Consider the following 25,534-nt stretch of genomic DNA (forward strand, 5'->3'; position numbering starts at 1 on the left):
GCAGCAAACAGGATCTGTTCATGGGAGAGTTGGCAATGCTGGCCTGAATACAGTGAGGGGTGTGGAGGAAGGAAGACGAGAAATGATTTCTAGTGTTCTTAGTACACGTGCAAGTTGGGGATCATAAAAGAAAGAAAAGTGCAAGATGGAGTCATGTCCAACTCTCCGTGACTCCGTGGACTGCAGAGCCTGCCAGGCTTTCTGTCCACGGAATTCTCCAGGCAAGAATATTGGATTGGGTTCCCTTCTCCAGGGGATTTTCCAACCCAGGAATTGAACCCAGGTCCCCTGCATTGCAGGTGGATTCTTAACCATCTGAGCTACCAGGGAAGCTTCAAGACAGAGAGTAAACTTAAACAGCGTAAGTTTTTGGTTGTTACAGTCTCATTTTCATGCCCCATCTAAGGAAAGTTAGTTAAATTGACATATTGATTAACTAAATTAAAATACTGGTCAGCCTTGCAGCCCAAGCTGGCTGCTGCTACGTTTGAAGCCACTTTCTCTGAAGGGAGAACCAACTCATCTTCACACTGGCAGACTTACAAGGTTCCTCTCTATGACCCAGTGCTAAGGTGTCAGAGACTTACAAAACACCATCAATATGAAACTCACAATAGAAAACGCAGAATTTAATTCCTAGTAGTCATTCTGGAAAATATGTGTGAGTTTTCTAAACCAAACATATTTACACCCTAAGTCTTTTTTTTTTTTCCAGCTTTAGTGAGTAATATTCCTGATAAAGCTAAGAAATATATTGATAGTAAAAACTCTTGTAATTTATTACAAGAGTTATGTATGGATGACTTATGTCCCTGACATGATATGTTTTCCTTTATTACTATGAATAGTAATCATTTGAGACTACTTTGTAAGAAAGAATACAAACGATACAAAGATAGTAAAACATAATGGCAATTGTTAGTGCTTGGCAATTAAAAAAAAGCAGTATCATCACTGAAATAAAGCAGGAATGCACTTTTCCCCCCTTATTCATCAATCATTCACACATTCATACCATGAAATACAAAATGAAAATTCTAATTTGCCACACATGGTTATGGCTAATATACATGCACACAAATAATAACATAAAAATAGAAAGTCTAAATTTCAATGATAAAATTTTCATAAAGAGTGAATTATAATCACAAAATCACAATTCTTTTTGTTACATAAAATACTTTATATATGAAAGGTGAGGACATTCAAGAGTTTGGATTAGCTAACTGAAAATAATTTTAAAACTTAAATATTTGTATCTGGTATAAATAAATAAATGTTTTATGAATGTACTGTTGGAGGAACCTAAATGTTTTAAAAACTGTAAGTGAATTGAAGGGGTAGCAGATGAAGACAGATGTCTAGTATTCATGATAAATATTTGTTTATCTTCCTTCTAGTTGTTGTATTGTGGATGTGACAAGAAGCTGATGTCATAAGATAATGGAATGATTCCTTAGGGATCTTTCTAAGAAAAATAGTGCTTGGCGCCTGTTTGTAAACGGAACCTACATTCCTTCCTTTTCTTTATAGCTTGTTTTAAAGAACTGTCAATTAAGACTTTTTACAAAGGGAAAGAATTCTTAAGTTCTGTAAGTCTGACCTTCTGAAGAGAAAGCAGGCTAGCGATGTTACAAGTTCTTTGAGGCTTAAAATTATGTTAGAACTTTTGGTATCTCCTGGCACAATTCTGAGTTTGTACTAACAATTAAATAAATATTTATTGAATAGGATTGGATTATTTGTACCAATGTCAGCTGGTGAAATGAGTCCAAATCCTGAACTGTGTACAGAGGATGAGGTTTGGATAAACTTTGAGGAAATTCTTCTAGGAGTTTATACCAGGGTACTAATTTGGCTCATTCTTTATCCAGTCATATGGTTTACAAAGGTAAATGTGGATACAGAATAGAAGCTGATGGCATGGGAAGGAAATGATGTGATCTGAGTTTTCTTAGGGTTCTTTACTGTTGCCAGGATGTTCCTGCTTCAGAAACTAAGTATCTTTGCTGAGTAGACCACAGAAATTTTTGGCTGAGAGCTGGGATTTCACCAGTGAACAGCAGAAAAAATGGCAGCACCTATTTTCCTCTCTACTTTGCAGTTCAAAAATCTGATTATTTTAAGTTATCTACCCTCTTCTGTTTGACCATGTGCTTCAGAGAATTGCCCCAGGTAGAGAAAAGTCATCTAGATTTCTTTAAACAAGTCAAGACCCATATCCTCACCAGTAATCTGTGCATGCACCAATATGTGATAGGGTTCTAGTTGATGAATCATAAGGAATAACCTGTTACAAAACTTCTGGGAGAGGGCTCCTTGAGCATAAGGGGCAGCCATAGGTGGGAATAGCTTATGCCCTCTTTAAAAGTAAAACCTGTACATAATGCCTGGATTTGCACAGTTATCTTCTGAGTATGAGAAGATGAAGCCCAAGGATGTTAGCTGACACATTGTGTATTTCAGAAGAGTTAGGTGGTAAAAGAGTTGATTCCTTTATGTCATTGCTAACGTGATGGATGGCTATTTTTGGACTTATGTGAAATAATATATTTATGTATATCCTTATTGTTGTGGCACTTTAAACTGAATATTTTAGTTTGCATAGGATTGCGAGAATTAGCAAATACAGATGCAGGATGCACAGTTAAATTTGAATTTCAGATAGGCAATGAATAATTTTTTAGTATGTGTATGTCCAATGTGATACTTGGCCCATGTAATATTTGGGACATCTTTATGCCAAAATTTTTTTATTGTTGATCTGAAATGCAAATCCTGCATTTTATTTGTCAAGCTTATAGTTGAGCAAAGTCTACTTAATTCAGTGCTGAAAGGCTATTCTCGGGTCCTACTGAGTATACTCTTTCAGAAGTAAACAGTGAAAGTAGATTCTCCAGTCATAGTTTAAGTAGACATATTTGAAACAGCTTCATATGCTCAAGAACTAATCAAATGTCTAGAATATTTTTCTTCTTGAGGATCATCAGTGAATTTCCACCAAGATTTGAAATAGTATTGTAATGCAGGATAACACTGGGAAGAATCAGACCCATCTTAGAATCTCACTTTCTTTACTTACAACCTGTATGGCCCTGGGGAAATCAGCTCTCAGAGTCTCAGCATCCAACTATGTCATTATGAGGTGTTAATAAGATAGTTTATGAGAAGCACTTATTATGTCAGTCACCTGTGTGTGTGTGCGTGTGTGCATGTGCACGCTCAGTTGTGTCTGACTCTTTGTGACCCTATGGATTGTAGCTCACCAGGCTTCTCTGTCCATGGAATTTTCCAGGTAAGAATACTGGAGTGGGTTTCCATTTTCTGCTCCAGGGGATCTTTCTGCTGCAGGGATCAAACTTGCATCTCTTGTGTCTCCCACACTGGCAGGCAGATTCTTTACCTTTGAGCCACCTGGGGAGACCATCAGACACATAATACTTCTCAAAATATATTAGATCTCTTTCCTGTATTAATTGTGAAGAACCATCCAAGGAACACTGTGAGGGTTTTATACCAAGAAGCAATAGAAACTCACTCACCCTACCAAAATGCCTATGCAGTTCCTTCTCTCTGCACAACCTAAGCAGAAAGAGTACAATAAGATATGGACAAATGAGTTGCCTTGTGGAGTGAAGAACTTGTATTACCTTATTGCTTAGCTAGCTGAGTTTTGCTTCAGTTCTAGAAGCAACGGTAACCAGGATGGCAGAATGGAAGGATGTGTGCTCATTTTCTCCTGTGATAACTCCAAAATTGCAACTTGTTGCTGAACAACTGGAGAAGGCAATGGCAACCCACTCCAGTACTCTTGCCTGGAGAACCCCAAGGACGGAGGAGCCTGGAAGGCTACAGTCCATGGGGTTGCTAAGAGTTGGACACGACTGAGCGACTTCACTTTCACTTTTCATTTTCATGCATTGGAGAAGGAAGTGGCAACCCACTCCAGTATTCTTGCCTGGAGAATCCCAGGGACAGAGGAGCCTGTTGGGCTGCCATCTATGGGGTCGCACAGAATTGGACACAACTGCTGTGACTTAGCAGCAGCAGCAGCAGCAGCAGCAGCTGAATAACCATCAATAGGAGAATGTTGGATCCCACCAAATAAAGGATATCCACATCCAAGGGCACAGGAGAAGCCCCAACAATATGGTAGGAGGGGTGAAATCACCTTTAGAATCAAACCCCATACCCTCCAGAGATGCTTAGAGGGCTCAAACAAAACATTGTGTGCACCAGGACCCATGTATCATGTGGCAAAAACCCTCTTGGAGGAGGTCGCCATTAGCTCCACCATAGAGCTGCCAAGCAGACGACCAACAAACTGAAGAACAATTATACCAAAGAAATTCTCGCACTGTTAAGAAAATCCTAGGACTCAGGATAACTGCACCTGGTCCCATCATTTCATGGCAAATAGATGGGAAAACAATGGAAACAGTGGCAGACTTTATTTTCTTGGGCTCCAAAATCACTGCAGATGGTGACTGCAGCTGTGAGATTAAGACACTTGTCCTTGGAAGAAAAGCTATGACAAACCTTCATAGCATATTAAAAAGCAGAGACACTGCTTTGCCAACAAAGTTTCATCTAGTCAAAGCTATGGTTTTTCCAGTAGTCATGGATGGATATGAGAGTTGGACCATAAAGAAGGCTGAGAGCTGTAGAATTGATGTTTTTGAACTGTGTTGTTGGAGGAGACTTTTGAGAGTCCCTTGAACTGCAAAGAGATCAAACCAGTCAATCCTAAAGGAAATCAGTCCTGAATATTCATTGGAAGGATTGATGCTGAAGTTCCAATGCTTTCGCCAAATAATGCAAAGAACTGACTCATTGGAAAAGACCTCGATGCTGGGAAAGATTGAAGGCAGGAGGAGAAGGAGATGACGGAGAATGAGATGGTTGGATGGCATCACCATTTCTATGGACATGAGTGTGAGCAAGCTCTGGGAGTTGATGATGGACAGGGAAGCCTGCCATGCTGCAGTCCATGGTGTTACAAAGAGTTGGACATGACTGAGCAACTAAACTGAACTGAGCTGAGCTAGGAGCAACACACATATGATTGCTTGTAAATAGAGACTGCTAAACTGAAAAGCTTTGCCTTTTCTCGAAGGACAGAAAGTGAAACTGTTAATCACTCATTTGTGTCTGACTCTTTGCAACCCCGTAGACTATGGCCCACCAGGTTCCTCTGTCCACAGAGTTCTCCAGGCAAGAATACTGGAGTGGGTGGCCCTTTCCTTCTCTAGGGGATCAAACTTGCATCTCCTGCATTACAGGAGGATTCTTTGCCATCTGAGCTACCAGGGGGATGTACAGGGACCCATCTTATCCTCAGTCTCTTCAGCACTTACAATGCCATATGTACCTTCACTCAAAGGTACTGAGTGAAGCATATGCAACCATAGACCTGGGTTCCTACTTTACAAGTGGGCAAGAAATAGATCATACCACTTTATTCGTGTGTTACTCTATGTTCAAACCATCATGCCCGTTTGGGGATTTTTCTATTCTACGCTTGTAGCTATTCTCATGGAGAAAAATGTAGGGCTGACAGAATGACAGCTGTGATGTCAAGTCTTACTGTGCTTCTATGATCCCAGAGAAGAGAATACTTGGAGTGGGAGGGACTAGCAGCTGCCCTCAAGGAGCTGAAGGGCTGTCAGATGGGAGAAGGATTGCTCGTGCTGTGGATTCCAAAAGGCAGAATGAGAGTTGAGTAGTACCAGTTATAGGCAGGTATGGTCAGACTTAAGCTATTAAAACTAACCAGTTCTGCAATGCCTCAAATGTGGTGTGGGCTCCTCTGCTGAGATGTTGATCCACAGACTTGTATAAACCATTCTTCAGGGATATTAGAACAGGAATTGCAGCTCTCCTTAATTTATAGAAATAATCCCCCCCACCCCAAAAAAAGAAATAATCCCAGGTATCAATTCACGGTGAGGGATCTGATCCAGCTGAACCTGAAGAAATGCCTTTGCTAGTTTTTAGGCATCAGTAGAGTGTTAGCTTCAGGGGTTTTCAAACTTTGCTACAGATTAGAATTACCTTGCAAACTTTGAAAAATCTGGATGACCAGGTCACATCTGCAGAGATTCCAAATTAATTGGTGTGGGTTATAGTCTGAGTATTTGGGTTTGTCCAAAACTACCTCAGTGGTTCTAATACACAGTGATTTTGAGACTCACTGAGCTACTTAGAGAGTATGATTCTGGATTTTAGCTTGGAATCTGATTTCATTAGAGGTGTAACTTAAAGCTTCTCGTGGCTCTATATTCCTCATTTACCAAAAGCAGGTGGGAGTGAGGGTGGGATATGTACTTCTAAATCATCTTCCTCTAAAATTTTATTATTCTGGGGCCCTTATAGGTTTAAATTTTTTTTTTTTTAAGATTTTCTTTATTTTGTTTTTTGGCTGTGGTGGGTCTTCATTTCTGCACGTAGGCTTTCTCTGGTTGAGGAGAAGGGGGGCTACTCTCTAGCTGTGGTGTGTGGGCTCCAGACAGCGGCCTCAGTAGTTATAGCACTTAAGCTTAGTTGCTCTGTGGCATGTGGGATCTTAGTTCCAGAACCAGAGATCGAACTCCTTTCCCCTGCATTGGCAGGCAGATTCTTAACCACTGGACCTCCAGGGAAGCCTAGATTGATGAATTTGAAAGATACTTTCCTGCTCTCTAGAAAGAGAAGACTATCTCTGTTCAGGGACCTGGGAGTGACTGGCACTCTTTCTATCATTTTTAATGGCAGTCATAGACTCCCCTCGTGGTGGGTATATTTCTGTCACTCAGAGGAATGCGTGGCATCAACAGCATTCAGATGGTGGGTGGTTCCAGGCCCTGTGCTTGGAACGTGTATACACCCCAATTTGAGCAGTAACTGAGGATCAAAGAGGGTTGCTTTGCTTCTTGCCGGGAGTCCAAAAGATACTTTGTGGCCAGACTTAACCTCATCTAATGGGTGACTGGACATTTTCTTGGTGTTTGGAGTGTATGACTGTCTTTGTGCTCTTTGAAGCTTGCTGCCTTACACTCAGCTTAGCCACTTGCTTGCCAAGACTTTTCCTCCCATAACCCAGGACATTCAAATTCTCTTTAGGTCTTAACTTTCAGTGCAGTTCAGTTCAGTTCAGTTCAGTTGCTCAGTCGTGTCCGACTCTTTGCGACCCCGTGAATTGGAGCATGCCAGGCGTTCCTGTCCATCACCAACACCCAGAGTTCACTCCACTCACGTCCATCAAGTCAGTGATGCCATCCAGCCATCTCATCCTCTGTCAGCCCCTTCTCCTCCTGCCCCCAATCCCTCCCAGCATCAGAGTCTTTTCCAATGAGTCAACTCTTTGCATGAGGTGGCCAAAGTACTGGAGTTTCAGCTTTAGCATCATTCCTTCCAAAGAACACCCAGGACCGATCTCCTTTATAACGGACTGGCTGGAGAGGGACTCTCAAGAGTCTTCTCCAAGATCACAGTTCAAAAGCATCAATTCTTCGGCACTCAGCTTTCTTCACAGTCCAACTCTCACATCCATACATGTCCACTGGAAAAACCATAGCCTTGACTAGACAGACCTTTGTCGGCAAAGTAATGTCTCTGCTTTGAATATGCTATCTAAGTTGGTCATAACTTTCCTTCCAAGGAGTAAGCGTCTTTTAATTTCATGGCTGCAATCACCATCTACAGTGATTTTGGAGCCCCTCAAAATAAAGTCTGACACTGTTTCCACTGTTTCCCCATCTATTTCCTATGAGGTGATGGGACCAGATGCCATGATCTTCGTTTTCTGAATGTTGAGCTTTAAGCCAGCTTTTTCACTCTCCTCTTTCACTTTCATCAAGAGGCTTTTTAGCTCCTCTTCACTTTCTGCCATAAGGGTGGTGTCATCTGCATATCTGAGGTTATTGATATTTCTCCCGGCTATCTTGATTTCAGCTTGTGCTTCTTCCAGCCCAGTGTTTCTCATGATGTACTCTGCATAGAAGTTAAATAAGCAGGGTGACAATATACAGCCTTGACATACTCCTTTTCCTATTTGGAACCAGTCTGTTGTTCCATGTCCAGTTCTAACTGTTGCTTCCTGACCTGCATATAGGTTTCTCAAGAGGCAGGTCAGGTGGTCTGGTATTCCCATCTCTTAAAGAATTTTCCACAGTTTATTGTGATCCACACAGTCAAAGGCTTTGGCATAGTTAATAAAGCAGAAATAGATGTTTTTCTGGTACTCTCTTGCTTTTTCCATGATCCAGCGGATGTTGGCAATTTGATCTCTGGTTCCTCTGCCTTTTCTAAAACCAGACTGAACATCTGGAAGTTCATGGTTCACATACTGCTGAAGCCTGGCTTGGAGAATTTTGAGCATTGCTTTACTATCATGTGAGATGAGTGCAATTGTGTGGTAGTTTGAGCATTCTTTGGCATTGCCTTCCTTTGGGATTGGAATGAAAACTGACCTTTTCCAGTTCTGTGGCCACTGCTGAGTTTTCCAAATTTGCTGGCATATTGAGTGCAGCACTTTCACAGCATCATCCTTCAGGCTTTGAAATAGCTCAACTGGCATTCCATCACCTCCACTAGCTTTGTTTGTAGTGATGCTTTCCAAGGCCTGCTTGACTTCACATTCCAGGATGTCTGGCTCTAGGTGAGTGATCACACCATCATGATTATCCGGGTCGTGAAGATCATTTTTGTATAGTTCTTCTGTGTATTCTTGCCTTAATTATACTTCTATGCAAATGACAATGTGTGTCTCTTTATTACCCTGGTCATGTAGCAATTGATGCTAAAGAGGCAATGATGGATGTAGGACTCCTTTTTACTCCCTGTCTACTCTGAAAAAAATTTAAGTAGGACTCCTATTATTCAGTTCAGTCCAGTTCAGTTGCTCAGTCGTGTCCGACTCTTTGCTACCCCATGAATCGCAGCACGCCAGGCCTCCCTGTCCATCACCAACTCCCGGAGTTCACTCAGACTCACATCGATTGAGTCAGTGATGCCATCCAGCCATCTCATACTCTGTCGTCCCCTATTCCTCCTGCGCCCAATCCCTCCCATCATCAGAGTCTTTTCCAATGAGTCAACTCTTCACATGAGGTGGCCAAACCACTGGAGTTTCAGCTTCAGCATCATTCCCTGAAAAGAAATCCCAGGGCTGATCTCCTTTATAATGGACTGGTTGGATCTCCTTGCTGTCCAAGGGACTCTCAAGAGTCTTCTCCAACACCACAGCTCAAAAGCATCAATTCTTCGGCTCTCAGCTTTCCTCATTAACCAACTCTCACATCCATACATGACTACTGGATAAAGCATAGGCTTGACTAGACAGACCTTTGTTGGCAAAGTAATGTCTCTGCTTTTGAATATGCTATCTAGGTTGGTCATAACTTTTCTTCCAAGGAGTAAGCATCTTTTAATTTCATGGCTGCAATCACCATCTACAGTGATTTTGGAGCCCCCAAAAAGATAAAGTCTGACACTGTTTCCACTGTTTCCCCATCTATTTCCCATGAAGTGATGGAACCAGATGCCATGATCTTCGTTTTCTGAATGTTGAGCTTTAAGCCAACTTTTTCACTCTCCTCTTTCACTTTCATCAAGAGGCTTTTGAGTTCCTCCTCACTTTCTGCCATAAGGGTGGTGTCATCTGCATATCTGAGGTGATTGATATTTCTCCCAGCAATCTTGATTTCAGCTTGTGCTTCTTCCAGCCCAGCGTTTCTCATGATGTACTCTGCACATAAGCAAAATAAGCAGGGTGACAATATACAGCCTTGACGGACTCCTTTTCCTATTTGGAACCAGTGTGTTATTCCATGTCCAGTTCTAACTGTTGCTTCCTGACCTGCATATAGGTTTCTCAAGAGACAGGTCAGGTGGTCTGGTATTCCCATCTCTTTCAGAATTTTCCACAGTTTATTGTGATCCACACAGTCAAAGGCTGTGTTTCTTCAAAGATATTTGCTTATATTTTTAGGTAATTCATATTTGTTAGTGAAACTTTATTTGCCACACGTGTGAACAGAAGTCATCAGAAATGTGAACTACCTACCACAAGGCATAAAACAGCAATTAGATAGGATTTTACATGAGGAATTTCTTAACTTTCAAAGAAGAAGGCATATTTGGAAGTACAGTTTCCCCTAGTAAGATCTCCTAAATTTCTAGTAAAAAAAAATTCAAAACCCATCACTACTGTACACAATTCAAGATAAACCACCCAGTTAAAACTCAATCTTATTGCAAGAAATCTTTAGAAAATTTGGACTACTTGTGAAAGAGTTAAAGGCATTCTTCCTATTCTGGTGTCAGACCTCCACATGCCTACCCTGGGGTGTAAGTAACTGCTCTGAGTGCTTTATGCTAGTGAGAAAGAACAGTTTTTTTTCTTTTCTTTTCTTTTCTTTTTTTTTTTTTAAAGCAATAAGAAGGAGTAGAGGGCACCACCTTAGTGACAAATCACAGGAGGTGGCTCTCGAAAGGTTGTGAAAACTAGTTTCTCATTGCAGGAACTAAGTTGGGCCACTCCTTCACCCCCCTTCTCAAACACAAATATTTTCATATAATAAAAGCCTGTTTCCCTATGGCTATAACCCAGCCTCCCCTCCTCCGACACCACCATTTTAAAGGGCTCTGCTGCGCGAACGTTTTCAGAGCGCCTAGGCTTTAGCTTTCTCTGGCCCGCGTAAAGGTGAGGCGTCCCTTCGGGGGGCTCGCGACTCGCTAGGGGACAAGAAACAGCCACCAGGCTCGCGGCCGGGCGGCCGGCGGCCCGAGCATGCGCCGAGAGTGCGTGCAGCTGGCCCTGGCCGCCGCCGCTGCCTCGTCCGGACTTGGCGTGGACTTGGGAGGGACAGCGGCGCTGGGAGGTGGCTTAGCAGAGACTTTCCAGCAACTGCTGCCCAGGACTTTTTTTTTTTTCCTTTTTCCCAGGAGGCGGCGACGGCGGCTGGGGGTGTCGGGAGGAGAGGAAGAGAAGGAAGCGTCTCCAGTTTGAGCCAATGCAGCCCTGCGGCTGTCCGGGAGGAGCGCCCCTGCCCCGATGAGCCCCCGCCGTGCTTCCCAGACTGTCCCCCGGCGGGATCGGGGCGCGGAGCCCAGTGCGGACGGTGAGTGGCCGCGCGTCTCTCGTCCTTCCTGCCCGCTGTCCCGCCAGCCCGCCGGCGCTGTGTGCTAAACTACTTAGAAGCTGGCTCCGGGGCTCCCAGCCGCCCGCGCTTCCCCGCGCGCCCTGCCGGGGGCGCGCGCCGGGGTGGCGGGGCCGCTGACCGCGCTGGGCTTTGTGCTCCTCCGGCGGCTGGGAGCGCGGGGTCGCGGCCGGGACCCGGGTCGGGGCCGGGGGAGGGGGGACATGAATGACTAAGCCGGCGTCTGCACAGCTGCACCGGCCCTAATTCCCCTGCGCCCCTCCCCGCCCCCCGCCCCCGGCTAATCCATCATTCCGGGGCCGAAACATCATTTCTCACATTCTCCCAGAGAAACCCTAGTCGCCGGGCGGAATCCCAGCTCAGCGCTGCGCCCCCTCCAGTGGCCCGTGTTCACACCGGAGCTGCGGGATGCGGAAGGGGCTGCGGAGGTGGGGGGCGCAGGAACTGTCCCAATGAGAGGGGCACTCGCACCTTCGATGTCGGGGGCGGCATCTGTGACATCTCCGGGGGGCGGAGGGTGGGTGGTGTGCTTTCCAACCTTCGGGACCACTCGGAGCAGGGCTGTCCCAGAGGAGCGGCGTGGATTGAGGGAGGTTTTAAAGAGCGTCTCATCAGAATGCAGAGGACACCGCCGCGTGTCTCCTGAGAACGCAAATCTGGTGCGCGCGTTCATTCATCTAGGGAGACGATCTTTTCTCTTCCCAGCAGGTGTTATCTGAAGCCTGTTTAGAACTTCGGGAAGTTTAGGTTACTATTATAACTTTAACAAGTGATTTGCGATGAAGCGATGTCTAGAATGAAATAGGCTTCCGACCAGACCCTGGACCCGGCTGAGGGCGGACAGAGGAGAGATGGGCGGGGGTTGGGGAGCGCGGTGGTCAGGAGTGTCCTGTTCTCCCTCCCTTCTCTGCAGATGGCTGCTGTTTAGCCCGTGGGGGTAGGATGTGTTGAGAGGATGGGGCTTCTGTCTCTTGGGGCTCACGATGGCCAGAGAAGATTCTGTGAAGTGCTTGCGCTGCCTGCTCTACGCGCTCAATCTGCTCTTCTGGGTAAGTCAAGCAGCCCACTTGCACCAACAGGTGGGGACGGCTGGCCTCGGTTTCCTGCAGCCACCACATAAAGCGCCAAAGGGCATGGCTAAGCATTAATTAATTACATGCGCTCACACCCTGTATTTTTCGCAGAAGTATATTTTGACCTTTAAATGCCTTTGATCTAGCTCAAGTTCCATTTGTAATTAGAAAAAAGAAATCCACCCCTGGATACCAGTGGCAGTAAAATTAGACCTGAAGTTAATCTAGGGATATAAATAAATGCACGTGCTTGTGCTTGCAGATAAGAAAATTTTGACATACTACTTAGGGAACTGCTTGTTTTCAGGAATTTCAGATAACCGTGCAAGCCATAAATTGTTTCCTTACGTCATCCTGTAAAATTTGGTTGGAGCAAGAAGTCTTACTATTTTTTTTTTTTTGGTTGTAGGAATTCATACCCAGATATCCTATTAAGAGACTGCGTAGAGTTTTCTAGGAGATTCCTTATAGTCTGAAAAGGTGGTTTTCATGTAACTATTTCTAAGTTGGCAAAGTTTTAAGGAATTTTGTGTATGCTTTTGGAAAATCCCATAACCATTTAAGGAAATAAAATACATAAAATTTAACAAGCTCATGGAAATCTTTATGCCTTGTGAGTTAGTGACTTTTTATGCTTTGCAGCCAGGCATAAATGTTCAGTAAGTGTTATTAATAATCACATTGTTATTTACAAAACTTATGAGGAAACTATAAAAATTAAAAGTGTTGCTTTCAGAAGCTGTCATGTTTAAGCAGATACTTTTTTTTGTGCCAAATTTGTATTCTATTAATAATTTATATTCAGAATGTTCTGTTGGAATTTTTAATGAGTAATATGTTTATTTGGCTGACCGGCTGGGCTTGAGCAGCTTTTTTGCATTTGGTTATGACATATGGTCTCTAGAGGATGACATTTTGGTTGAACTTATGGATGGTTCCATTTTAAGGTGACAGATTAAGCCTTAGTTCTGCAAGTAATTGGAAAGATATCAAAACAGGCAACATTTTTTTCTCAACATGAAAATTAAAGCATATTTGCCACCTGGAAATGTAAAATACCTAATTGATGTTATTGCAGTTTTTAATTCTAAAAATGTGCATATTTAAGTGGGTCATTAAATTATCTGCTTACCTATGAAGCATTAAGATCTCTAACACTGTGTCTCTAAAATACATAATAACGGTTACTCCTGTTTACTAGTTTTTCACTTTTCTGCTTTATGGTTTTTAATTACAGAATCATCACATTTTTATAACTAAAAGGGAATTTAAAGATGATCTGGTTGAACTTCCTTACTTTGGGTATGAGAAAAATAGATGTAGGTTAGTGACTTGCCAAAGGTCAAATAGCCCATTGGTGACAGTGCCAGGAACAGAACTTGGCTTTCTTGCCCCTAGACAGGGCCTTTACTTGGATGATTATTGTGTTTGAACCTTGGAATTACTAAGGCGTTTTTTATTCGACAAAGAATAATTTTTTTGGCAATTTTCTCAATAATTTGTATCATGTGTATGTGTTGGGGAGATTCAAATCATTTAACAAAAATATAGCCCTTCTGAGTAATGAAATTTAAAACACCTATTCCTTAAATTCCTCCACGGCTCTTTGTGTCCCCAGAGAATGTAGAATGTTATTTCTTTGTTGTTATCTGGTACTTGAACACTCTCACTTTCTGTGTGCATGTTCTGATTTATTGAAATTGCTTCCCCTTTTCTCTAGCCCTTCTCTTCTCCAAATATCATCTCTCTGCCACCAAAATAATATGTGGTAACTGCCTAGAGTGCATCCCTCTGTATTTTTCTTTATTTCATGAGAAAATATCTTTTCTCTTACCTGTCCACATATACCCATTCAGGTACATTCATCTGTACATTTTTGCTATTTTTTATTAGGCTGCTTTTTTCATTTGGCTAGAGTTGCAGGAGTGGGATTGCTATGTGAGAGGATATGTAATGATGACAACCAAATAGCTGATATTTATGTAGTTCTTACTATGTTTGCCAGGCATATTTAGTGTCTCAGTTTCCTAGTTGGTGAAATAGGAATGGTAGTTCCAATATTTTAGAGTTGTTGGAAGGATTAGAGTTGATATACATAAAGCACTTGGGCAGTGCTACTTAATAAGAGCCATCGACGTAGCAGCAGTAGCAATAATTGCTGTCGTACCTGCAGTTGTTACTGCTGCTACATAATGATGCTCAGTAATAGTCTACTGGAATAAGAAGATTACCAGCTGAGTCAAAGGAATCATTGTATTAGTAATAGTCATTGTAGTAGTAATAGTAGTAACTGTTATTGTTATGACTAATACTACTACTATTTCTACCACTCCTGCATTCCTTTGATCTAGTAATCCTGTCCTGGGAATCCATCTCCTAGAAATAAAAGTACCCATATACTCTGTTATAGGTACACAACTATTTGCTGCCAACTTGTTGGTATTATGACGCCTTTTGACTTCCACCAATCTGAAAAGTTTAAAATATTATTTCACTGTTACTTTATTTTTTTTCCTCCTCCACTAGCAGTAAGCTTGAGCATCACTTTATATAAACAAATCATTTTATGTAAACAGATTTTTGTATGTTTTCAGTAGAATTTTTCTCTTGAATTATATATATATTGTTCTTGTGTTCTCTTAAAGCACCTGCCTTTCTTATCTTGGTTAAGGTTTCTTTTTCCATATGGACTTTAAGATTGTTTTGTACAATTAAAAATATCTGTTGGGAGTTTTGTTGGAGCTGTATGAAACATATACACTAACTTTGGGAACATTGATTTTGTTCTTTCAATGAGAAAGCTATGTTTGCAGATCCTATATTTCTTTATTGAATGAGAAGCAGTTTTATTCCTTGTGCCGGGCACATTCCTGGACATCCTGAGACTGATTTCTCATCTAATTCTCATAATAGCCATGAAAAATGGGAGTGGAGGAGTAGTAAAGAGACGTTACTCAGAGAAGTTCATTCACTTGTTAGTAAGTTAGCAGAACAGATTCAAAATCTTTTTTTTTTTTTTTTCTCTAAGCGCAGCAGAAGTTTTACTGTTGGGATTGGTGGTGAATATATTTGCAGCAGAGAAGTAAACATCTTCAGTAGGAAGGGATTAGCTGTCCACCTGCTCATTCCAAGTCCTCCACAGCAGTGCTTCTCAAACCTCCATGTGCCTACAAATCACCTGGGCATCTTATTAAAATGCAGATTCTGATTTGGTACCTCTGGGGTTGGGCCTGAGAACCTGCATTCCTAAAAGCCTTTCTGTGATGCTATTGCCTCTGGTCTGAGTGCCAAACTTGAAAGAGCAAGGCTTTAATCCTTGCTTTTAGTTCTTTTGGAATTAGAAGCAGAACAAACCAGTGTGGCATGAACTTGAGTTTATCATGAGGATAGAGAGAATGATTTTGTTCTGGTGTCTGATTTTGTGGGATTGAGATAACTGCTCTTGTTACCTTTGGGAACAAAAGCTGTATCTCTTTACTTTTCACCTAGCATTTCTTGTTGTTTCTGTTGCTAAGTTGTGCCTGGCTCTTTGGGACCCTGTGGACTATAGCCCACCAGGCTCCTCTGTCCATGGGATCTCCCAGACAAGAATACCGGAGTGGATTGCCATTTCCTTCTCCAGAGGATCGTCCCAACTCAGGCATCAAACCCGAGTCTCCTGCATTGGCAGGCAGATTCGTTACTGCTGAGCCACCAGGGAAGCATTAAACATAGACTAGCACTTAATGTTGGAGAAGGCAATGGCACCCCACTCCAGTACTCTTGCCTGGAAAATCCCATGGACAGAGGAGCCTGGTAGGCTGCAGTCCATGGGGTCGCTAAGAGTCGGACACGACTGAGCGACTTCCCTTTCACTTTTCACTTTCATGCATTGGAGAAGGACATGGCAACCCACTCCAGTGTTCTTGCCTGGAGAATCCCAGGGACGGGGGAGCCTGGTGGGCTGCCGTCTATGGGGTGGCACAGAGTCGGACACGACTGAAGCGACTTAGCAGCAGCAGCAGCAGCACTTAATGTAGACTTTTCCACTATTTACTTCCACTATACTGATATCTTCTCCCCTTCTCTACCAAACAAGAATTTTAAGGAAAGAAAAATAAATTTTATTTGGAAAAACACTGAGGACCTATACAATTTTGGTTTTGTGTTCCGGGAGTTGGATATCAAGCTGTTTCTTTTTGGTAAAATTATATCTTGCATATTTAATTTTTAAGTGGGAGGTATAGATAGACCTGTCTAAGAGGAAACAATTCACAGAGTATTCAGGATCACAGTTGCACCACATTCATTCATTGCTATGTGTCTGGTCACCTTGATTCACCATCTGTTGAGTGGCTCTTTTACTTAAAGAAGCATGAGACTACTTCAGCTGTATCGGAGTGGGAGAAAGATCTGGACCTCTAAAGTCTGTCATGAGTTTTGTGGGTTTGTAATGGGGAAGGGCACATGAGACAGAGGGAACATGAACAAACTGCCCGAAGAGCTCTTTTGAGACCATGATTCACGTTCTGGCCACGATGGAGCAAGGAAATGGGTTATTTTTACCTCAAATGTATCACACTTTTCCTTTCTAAATGACATACTATTTCATAAGTGAAAGCTTTCCTCCATTTTAAAGAACTTCTGTGGCTTTATCGCATGAGTGTTTGCCATTCTTAGATGATAATTTTCTGCTATTGGAAATATGAATGCATATGTTCTTTTTGGAAATTCCTGAAATTGGTGAACACAACGTTCCTCACACACGTTTGTTTATTATTTTCTGTAAGTATAATATCCCATCTGTATTAAAGTCTCTTTTCTCACCAGCAGATAGGAGGCATTGTTGCTATAACCAGAGATAGTAGCAAGAGAGAGGAACTACTCTTGGTGAAATATGAAAAAAAAATTTATAAAAGCAAGCTTAAAAAGTAGACAGGAAATCTGGTTCACACTTTTGGGATCCGTACAAGCTATATGAAAAAAACAGAAGGCTCTATGTTTGGTTTCTTTTTCTGCAGCTCTCTGTAGTGAATCTTAGGTGTTTGACCCATGAAGACCCTAAAGAGGTTCTTGGCAAGTGGGTGTTTGCATTCACACAGCATTTATACAGTCATATGAAAATACTACTTTTAAAACTGATGCTATTCCCCCCGCCCAGCTTTATACTATGAAAGGCATTCCAGTTTACTTTAACTCTTCCTAAGGAATAGTGGGGAGCCCTCCAAGAAATGTCAGTGCTTTTTAAAAATAAACATTAAGTAAACTTTAGTCTCAGGGGCAACGCTAATACAATTTTTTTTAATGCAGTTGGCTCAGCTGAGCAAAGACAGGCCACTGCATGCTTCTTAAGGAAGCGTTTCAAGGAGAAGGGCATGGAGGTTTCTTTGGGGCACAGTCTTGCTGTCAGCTGGACTCATAGGCCCCTTGCTCATCATCTCCACTCAGAACAGTCACAGTCATGGCTTCGAAGAAACCATGGTGTAGAACAAGGCCATTCCCCCTTCTTTGACTGGCAGTGTCTATGGAGTAACCAGATCATTTATTGTGGAAATCAGGCCAAGTTTAATAGTTAAGTTAAAGGGATCATCTCTCTTGATAATGATGCCAGGATAACAGGGGTTCAAAGCAGAGCCATCTTGGTCGGAGCAGGATGTATGGCCACCTGTCTGCAGGGCAACATGATCTGTAGAAACTATTAGCACAGTTCCAAGGTGCTATTGATTTATTCAGGCCTAATTAGCAGATGCTCATGCTTAAACGATGCCCACAAGTAATCTCTGGAACTCATTTCAGCCATCATTTACAATGCCTGCTCTTTCACAGCATTTACCAACAGTCTTATCTGTTTGCTCTTTTCTGCTGCTGCTCCCGGCGCTAGAAGGGAAGCTGGTTGAGGCGTGAACTGATTAAAAAGCAGAGGGGAGCAGGCCTGGAAACGTGAAATGGGCATGTTCCTGGGAAGTCCTTGCCTTGGGCTACCAGCTTCCAAATGATCAAAAACTGATTTACCTTTGAATAAATAACAGTTAGAGTCTTTTTGTTTTTTATGAAAAAAGGGAATTTTAAGAGCACCTTGTTCAATTTCTTCATTTTCAACATGAGCAAACAGAGTTTCTAAAAGTTTGAATTACTTGTCCAAGTCCTCTGTAGAGACAGAAATGTAACTAAGTTCCCGGTATCTGTTCCCCATTCTGCTCTCTGCTAACAGATTTGACATAAAAAGAGAAATTTAGGTAGGTGGCTTTAGACATCTGTCAGCCTTGAGCAGAAATGACTGGTGTTAGTGTCACTTTATATGAGATTATATATTATGTGTGTCAGACAGCTGAAGGATGTAAATGGCTGTTTTTTGACTGTGACCTTACTATTTGGTAGAAACTATACATATACATTTCATAATAAATTCTGATTTAGAAAACTTGATTTTCATTTTTTACATGATTAGATTCAAGCAAAGCCAGTATGTATCAGCAACATAGCACATTTCATTTTTATAAATATTTGTTGAGAGCTCACATTTTCTAAATGTTTTTGCAAGACAGAAGGTGACAAAGGACCTGCCAAATAGTACATTAAATATATTTCTTTAGAGTAATATTTGTGAGGACTTTCCTGGCGGTCCAGTGGTTAAGACTTTACCTTCAGTGTTCAGGGTGCAGGCTGGATCCCTGGTCAGGGAGCTAAGCTCCCACATGCATTGTGGCAAAAAAAAAAAAACACAACAGAAAATAGAAGCAATATGGTAACAAATTCAATAAAGACTGTGAAAATAGTTCACGTAAAAAAGAATCTTAAAAAAGTAATATTTGTGTTATTTTCTAAATATTCCTTAAACTACAGTTAATATTTATTGGAGAAGATGTAAGGAGCTATGAATCTTGCTACATGTGATAAAATGCACTAATAATTTAGTCATCATGAATGGCAGTTGAAGAATTATTTTAAGTTGGAAAATTAGTGGACAATAGCATTATTAGTTGGAGAAGGCAATGGCAACCCACTCCAGTACTTTTGCCTGGAAAATCCCATGGGCAGAGGAACCTGGTGGGCTGCAGTCCATGGGGTCATGAAGAGTCGGACACGACTGAGTGACTTCCCTTTCACTTTTCACTTTCATGCATTGGAGAAGGAAATGGCAACCCACTCCAGCGTTCTTGCCTGGAGAATCCCAGGGACGGGGGAGCCTGGTGGGCTTCCGTCTATGGGGTCGCACAGAGTCGGACACGACTGAAGCGACTTAGCAGTAGTAGCAGCAGCAGCATTATTAGTAAGGAGTCCTAAATTACTTGCATAATTTGTCCTTCTGGATTTAATAACATCAGGATTAGATATTGAGGTGACTGAATCTCATTTTAGCTTGGTTTCTTGCTATAGTATGTATTGTATTCATTGTTACCATTATTATTTTCTCAACCCTAGTGAGTAAAATCGTTCTGAGAATTGAACTGTTCTCATACACTTAACGTGGCTGGAAATAATGTCATAATAAAAAGCAGCTTCTTTTCAGAATTGCTTGCTTTCTCTGAGATCAAGTTTGTGTTGGTGTTATTTATTTTGCCTGATAACTCTAAGCACAGTTGTGACACTTGGATAACTACAGTGAAAAAAAGCAGTTGGGCAAAGTAGAATACAACGTTTGTAGTTTAAAGGACTTTTGAGAACACTTAAGCCAGCTTCTGACCTGATATATAAATCTTTGATCATGTAATGTGGCAAGCGTATCCCTACTGGAAAACTTCCAGTGATAGAAAGCTCGGTTCTACTTAAAGCATCTCCTGATTTTGCTGAGCTTCTCCATTAGTTAGCTTATCTGACAAGTTGAAATCATCTTCCTTGAATTATGTTCTCATTCATTCATCTAACATGTAGCAGGTCTCACTACTGGGCCTGGTACTCTATTGTGAGAGGAAGCTAGAGGCAGTGGTCTGTGACCTCTAGTGGATGAGGCAACAATAGGTCAGTGCTCTGAAGCCTAGAGAAGAACACTGACTCTGGGTAAGGAGGGAGCTGGGAGAAAATCTTCGTATTTGAACTGGTCTTTAAGGATAAGGTTGCTCTGCTCCTGAGATGGACAGGCTGGGGCAGAATTGCATTTCAGGCAGAGGGAACTACAGGGACAAAGACATAGGTTCAGGAGGTCTGCAGCGGTACATATCAGAGAAGCAGAAGCTGGACTTTGGTCATCCAAAGACAGAATGTGTGTGGGAAGGAGCTGGCAGGAAATAAGTTGAAGGAAGAGGTCAAAGGGTAACTGGAGAGGGCCCTGTGTGTCTGCTGCAGAATTTAAACTATATTCTCTAGGAGAGAGCTGGAGGAAGTAGAACTGAGAGATGGCAAGGAGCCATAAGGGGCAGCTATTAGAGCTTTATAAGCAGAAGAACTTGATTTGCGTTTTATAAAGCTAACTGAAGGGTGAATTTGAGGTGAAATGCATAGACTGGAGAGTCCTATTTACGATGATTATAATTGCCTGGCAAGAGGTTGAGGGCCTGGACTAGCCAGAAGTGGCAGGAAAGGGGGAGGAATTCACCGGGCGTGTTGCAGGAACAATCTGCAGGATTTGAAAGTAATGAGATGTAGACTGAGGAAGAGGGAGAGGCTCAGGCTGCCTGCCAAGGTGCCAGTGAATGTGACTGAAGCATTGATTATACCATTTACTGAGAAAGGAAGAACAGTGGGAGGGACATACAGGTTTCCAGAAGAATGACGATGAGTTCAGTTTTAGAGATGTCAGAAACAAGAATGGCTGTGGAAGTTCAGCAGATGGTTCTATTGCAAGGCTGCTTTTTCCCTCCATTTGCTAGACCTTCACATAGTGGAAGATTCCATTTTTGAACTGATTTAGGAGTTGTCTCCTAAACTGACAGAGATTAAGAGAAAGCCCTGAGGTCAAAAGTGGCTTGAGATAGTAATAGTATGTAAAAGAATCTTGCTCTTTTTTCATCCCTGGAATCCTCTATGAAGTCGGACTTGCTATTATAATGTTTTATATGGGAGGAAACTGAAGCTTAGGAAAGGTTAACTGACACACCCAAAGTCATATAGATGGAAAGGAGCAGAGCTGAACTCAAATTCAAACCAAGACTTTTGGAGTCAATGGCATCTCATGGTCATTGTCATCAAGACCGCATGACGTACAAACAATGACCTCTAGGATCTTTGATCTGGCCCCTGTCTGGCTTTTCATGCCTGCCCTGTTCCGGTCTCCCTTCCTTGAACACATCCTGCTGCCTTCCACTCTGGGACTTTCTGACTGGAATGTTCTGTTCAGCCCCCCTTTCCCTAATGAACTTGATAATTATCCTTTAGATCTTAGCTGTCTGGAGAAGGCCCTTTGACCCCATGGACTAGGTCAGCCACCTTAAAACGAGTTTCTACAGTAACTCTTATTATTCCTTCGTCTTACTTAATTATAGTTTACAGTTACACATTTATGTCTGTCATGAGTTGACTAACATGTGACCTCTTCACTTAGTACAAAATTTCAACATAGATTTAAGAGGGTGCCTGCCATTGCCAATCAGTATATCTCCAGTTCATTGCACAGTCCCTGACAGAGAGCAGCTGATCAGTATATATTTTTTGAAAGAAAGAATCACTTCAGAACCATGCTTTTAACCATTCTACCATATTAGAAATGTTTTTGAATATGCTGTTTTTAGAAAAAAATTTTTGTTATGAATGGATGTTAGTTACTCAGTCGTGCACGACTCTTTGCGACCCCATAGACTGCAGCCCACCTGGCTCCTGTCCATGAGATTTTCCAGGCAAGGATACTGGAATGGGTTACCATTGCCTTCTCCAGGGAAGTTATGAATGGAATTACTGTTTATATAATGACAACCACTGATACTATATTATGCAAAATGAAGAATCTGATCATTTATTGCTACCTGTCTTGAAAGTGAAAGTTTTAGTTGCTCAGTCATGTCCTACTCTTTGTGACCCCATGGACTGTGGCCTCAGTCCATGGAATTCTCCAGGCAAGAGTACTAGAGTGGGTATCCATTCCCTTCTCCAGGGGATTTTCCTGACCAGGGATCAAACCCAGGTCTCTTGCATTGCAGGCAGATTCTTCACTGTCTGAGCTGCAAGCCCTAATACCTGTCTTAGAGCTATGATAATTAAAAATTGGCTCAATAGCCTGTGAGAAATTAAAACATGGAGAAATCAATATCAGTTATTATTCTGAAGAATGGTAGAAGAGAGGATTATTGATAACTGCCAAAGAATTAAGGTGAATAAATAAAATGGCACCATGGTAGAATTTCCTGACCTCCTTAGACATATAAGTTATTTGAACACCCACATATAGCCAAGTAGAGGGAGACCATTTAGCCTCAGATTATTCAAATGGTCCATGGTCCCCTGCTAGCTCTGTGTGTTGTAATAGGTTCTGTGTAAGGCCAATAGATCAGAAGATAACTGTCATTGAAAATGGCTTCTCTGGTAGCTCAGCTGGTAAAGAATCCACCTGTAATACAGGAGACTTGGATTTGATCCCTGGGTTGGGAAGATCCCCTGGAGAAGGGAATGGCTACCCACTCCAGTATTCTGGCCTGGAGGATTTCATGGACAGTAGAGCCTGGCAGGCTACAGTCTATGAGGTTGCAAAGAGTCAGACATGACTGAGAGACTTTCACTTCACTTCACTTCACTTCAAGGTCAACAGATCAGAGGATAACTGTCATTGAAAATGTCGTGTGTTATACTTGAAGATCCTAAGCGACAGAGTACAGTTCTCATCATGGTGGGCCAAGGGGGGAAGCATGGGGTCCATCACAAGGCAGGGAGAGAAGGGCTCTGGGCAAGTACTTTTACTGGGGCTTCTTCAAGAAGGAACTGGCAAGGCAGGGTAAGTAGGTTTCGGATTGGCTAATTTGAATACTTTCAGCAGCCTCTTTCCCTAGTTGTCTGGCACGTGGACCTTGTGGTGATTTGGGCAGGTGTAGAGTGGCCTGGAATGAAAGAGCTTGATAAAGGAGTGGTTGGGAGTGTGGGCTCTGGATTGGTTGGTTTGTATTTAAAAATGAAAACTATGTTCCTTGGAGAAGGACTCCTCCTAAGGGCAGGTAGAAGGTGGCCAAGGCAAGGTGACTCAGGCATATTATCGGTTTGTCCAGACCACGATGTGTCCAGCATGAGCATGTAGAACGATGGTAAAGCATCAAGTTTACAGAAGCTAGAAGCACAGTTAATACGCTGTGACAGAGCCCCTGGGGACCTTTATTAGGTTTACAATCTGTTCTTCACTCCCAGCAGGAATGAGGATGGTAATGTGTGTGTGCTCACAAGTGTGTCACTCAGTCATGGCCCACTCATTGCCACAGCCTGCCAGGCTCCTCCAGACAAGAATACTTGAGTGGGTTGCCATTTCCTATTCCAGGGGATCTTCCCAGTACAGGGCTTGAACCCAGGTCTCTTGTGTCTCCTGCATTGGCATGTGAATTCTTTACCACTGAGCCACCTGGGAAACCCATACAAAGTATTTTTGAGGATGGTAATAACTGGCCTAATTCTCCTCTGAGCTGTGGTCCAGAGGTTCTTAACCTGTTTTAGGCCATTGAGCCCTGAGCCTTCATTCAGCAAGGAATGCTCAGATTGAGCCTGGCCACGACAGACAGATGATCCTCATGCTACTCTCTGCGCCTCAGTCTCCTTTGAAAAAGAAACCCTCCACTCTACTTAAGCTCCTCCCCTGGTTGTGGAGCATAATGCTTCTTTCTACATTTGGAAGGTAGTTAGTGACTAACTCTGAAGCTTCAGAGATGAAGGCCTGGATTTGAATCCAGCTCTACCATTCAGAATCTGCAAGACCTTGAACAAGTTTTCATGTCACATTTTACACTGTAATTATCTAGAAGCTCCACAGAGGCAGAGATCTTGCTTCTTTTAGGCATTTTTGGGTCTGGGACTCTAATACAGGGCATACAAGGCAGATGGTTGATGCTGAGTAAAGGAAGTCGTTCCCCTTACCCTCGGTTTCATTTTCTGTAGTTTCAGTCAGACACGGTCAACCGTGGTCCTAAAATAGTAGATGGAAAATTCCAGAAATCAACAATTCATAAGTTTTATGTGGTTCTGAGAAGCAGGATGAAGCCTCCCAGGGTCAGGCCTCGGATGTGGCTCATCCCTTTGTCCACTGTAGCCGTGCTGCAGATGAGACTCGCCCTTTAGTATATACAGGATTTGAGACGCTCTGTGGTTTCAGGCATCCACTGGATTTCTTACAAGATATCCTCTTTGGATAAGGGGGGATCTACTGTATTTGCAGCCAGATGAAGACACATAAGGTTACCAGTTGATTTTCCAGGCAGGTGACTATGTTTTACTGTACAAGAGGTCACAGAGCTCCAGGTGTTGTGCTTACCTGGGAGCCCTTATTGAGAAAGCATGTTTTATGGCCGTTCTTGGAGTCAGTAAAGACTCATTCCTGTCTTGTATGTTCATTATTTCAGCATTTAAAGGAAACTTCCAACATAACGGTAATTAATGTTCATTAAGATGCCAGAAATTATTAAAAATCAAATTAAGCTGAAATTCACTCTATTGCACTTAAGATAAGGCACATTTGAGAAAAATTTCTGAAAGACCTTTAGAACTTAGGCTTAACCTTCAGCCTTTAGAAAAACCTCCCAGGAAGACTCGTTTTAAACATATTCTAGCTAGTAGCTGTTTAATTTTGTTTTTTTTAATTATGGACAATTTAAAATGCACAGAAGTAGAGAGCACAGTATAATTAATCCCCAGTTACCCACACAACCTCCACTTCCCACTTAACTCCCATGCATCATGATTATTTATTAAACCATTCAGCATGTATCTCTAAAAGGTAAAGATTCTTTTAAAAAAGTAATACCATTGTCATATCTATAATAATAAATAATAATTTCCTAATATTTTCAAATACCCAGTCATGTTAAAATATCCCCCATCATCTCATAAATGGTTCTTTGTGGTTGGTTCATTTAAATCAGGATCCAAACCAGGTCAACATGGCCTTGGACAATCTCTTTTAAGTTAAAAATTTCACCTTACATCTTTTTATTCCACTTGCCAGCTTTTTTGTTTTTAATTGGAGTATAATTGCTTCACAATATTGTATTAGTTACTGCTCTAGAGTAAAGTGAATCAGCTGTAAGTATACATATAGCCCCTCCCTCTTGAGCCTCCCTTCCACACCCCACCATCCCACCCCTCTAGGTCATCACAGAGCACCGAGCGAGCTCCCTGGGCTATACAGCAGCTTCCCATTAGCTATCTGTTTTCCATATGGTGGTGTATTTATGTCAAACCCGATCTCCCAATTCATCCTGCCCTCCCCTTCCCTTGTTGTGT

At 42.2% G+C, this 25,534-nt stretch overlaps 1 protein-coding gene across 1 annotated transcript in view; it reads left to right on the forward strand.

The window, feature by feature from the left end:
- TSPAN12 (tetraspanin 12) overlaps positions 10,800 to 25,534 on the forward strand; it is a 66,584-nt gene continuing 51,849 nt past the window's right edge. Inside the window, exons 1-2 of the mRNA XM_018046987.1 lie at positions 10,800 to 11,102; positions 12,055 to 12,190. Of these exons, the coding sequence (XP_017902476.1) occupies positions 12,125 to 12,190 (66 nt within the window). The 5' untranslated portion in view covers positions 10,800 to 11,102; positions 12,055 to 12,124. The remainder of the gene's footprint in view (positions 11,103 to 12,054; positions 12,191 to 25,534) is intronic.

The sequence above is a fragment of the Capra hircus genome, chromosome 4, assembly GCF_001704415.2.
Source record: "Capra hircus breed San Clemente chromosome 4, ASM170441v1, whole genome shotgun sequence".
Classification (NCBI taxonomy): Eukaryota; Metazoa; Chordata; class Mammalia; order Artiodactyla; family Bovidae; genus Capra; species Capra hircus.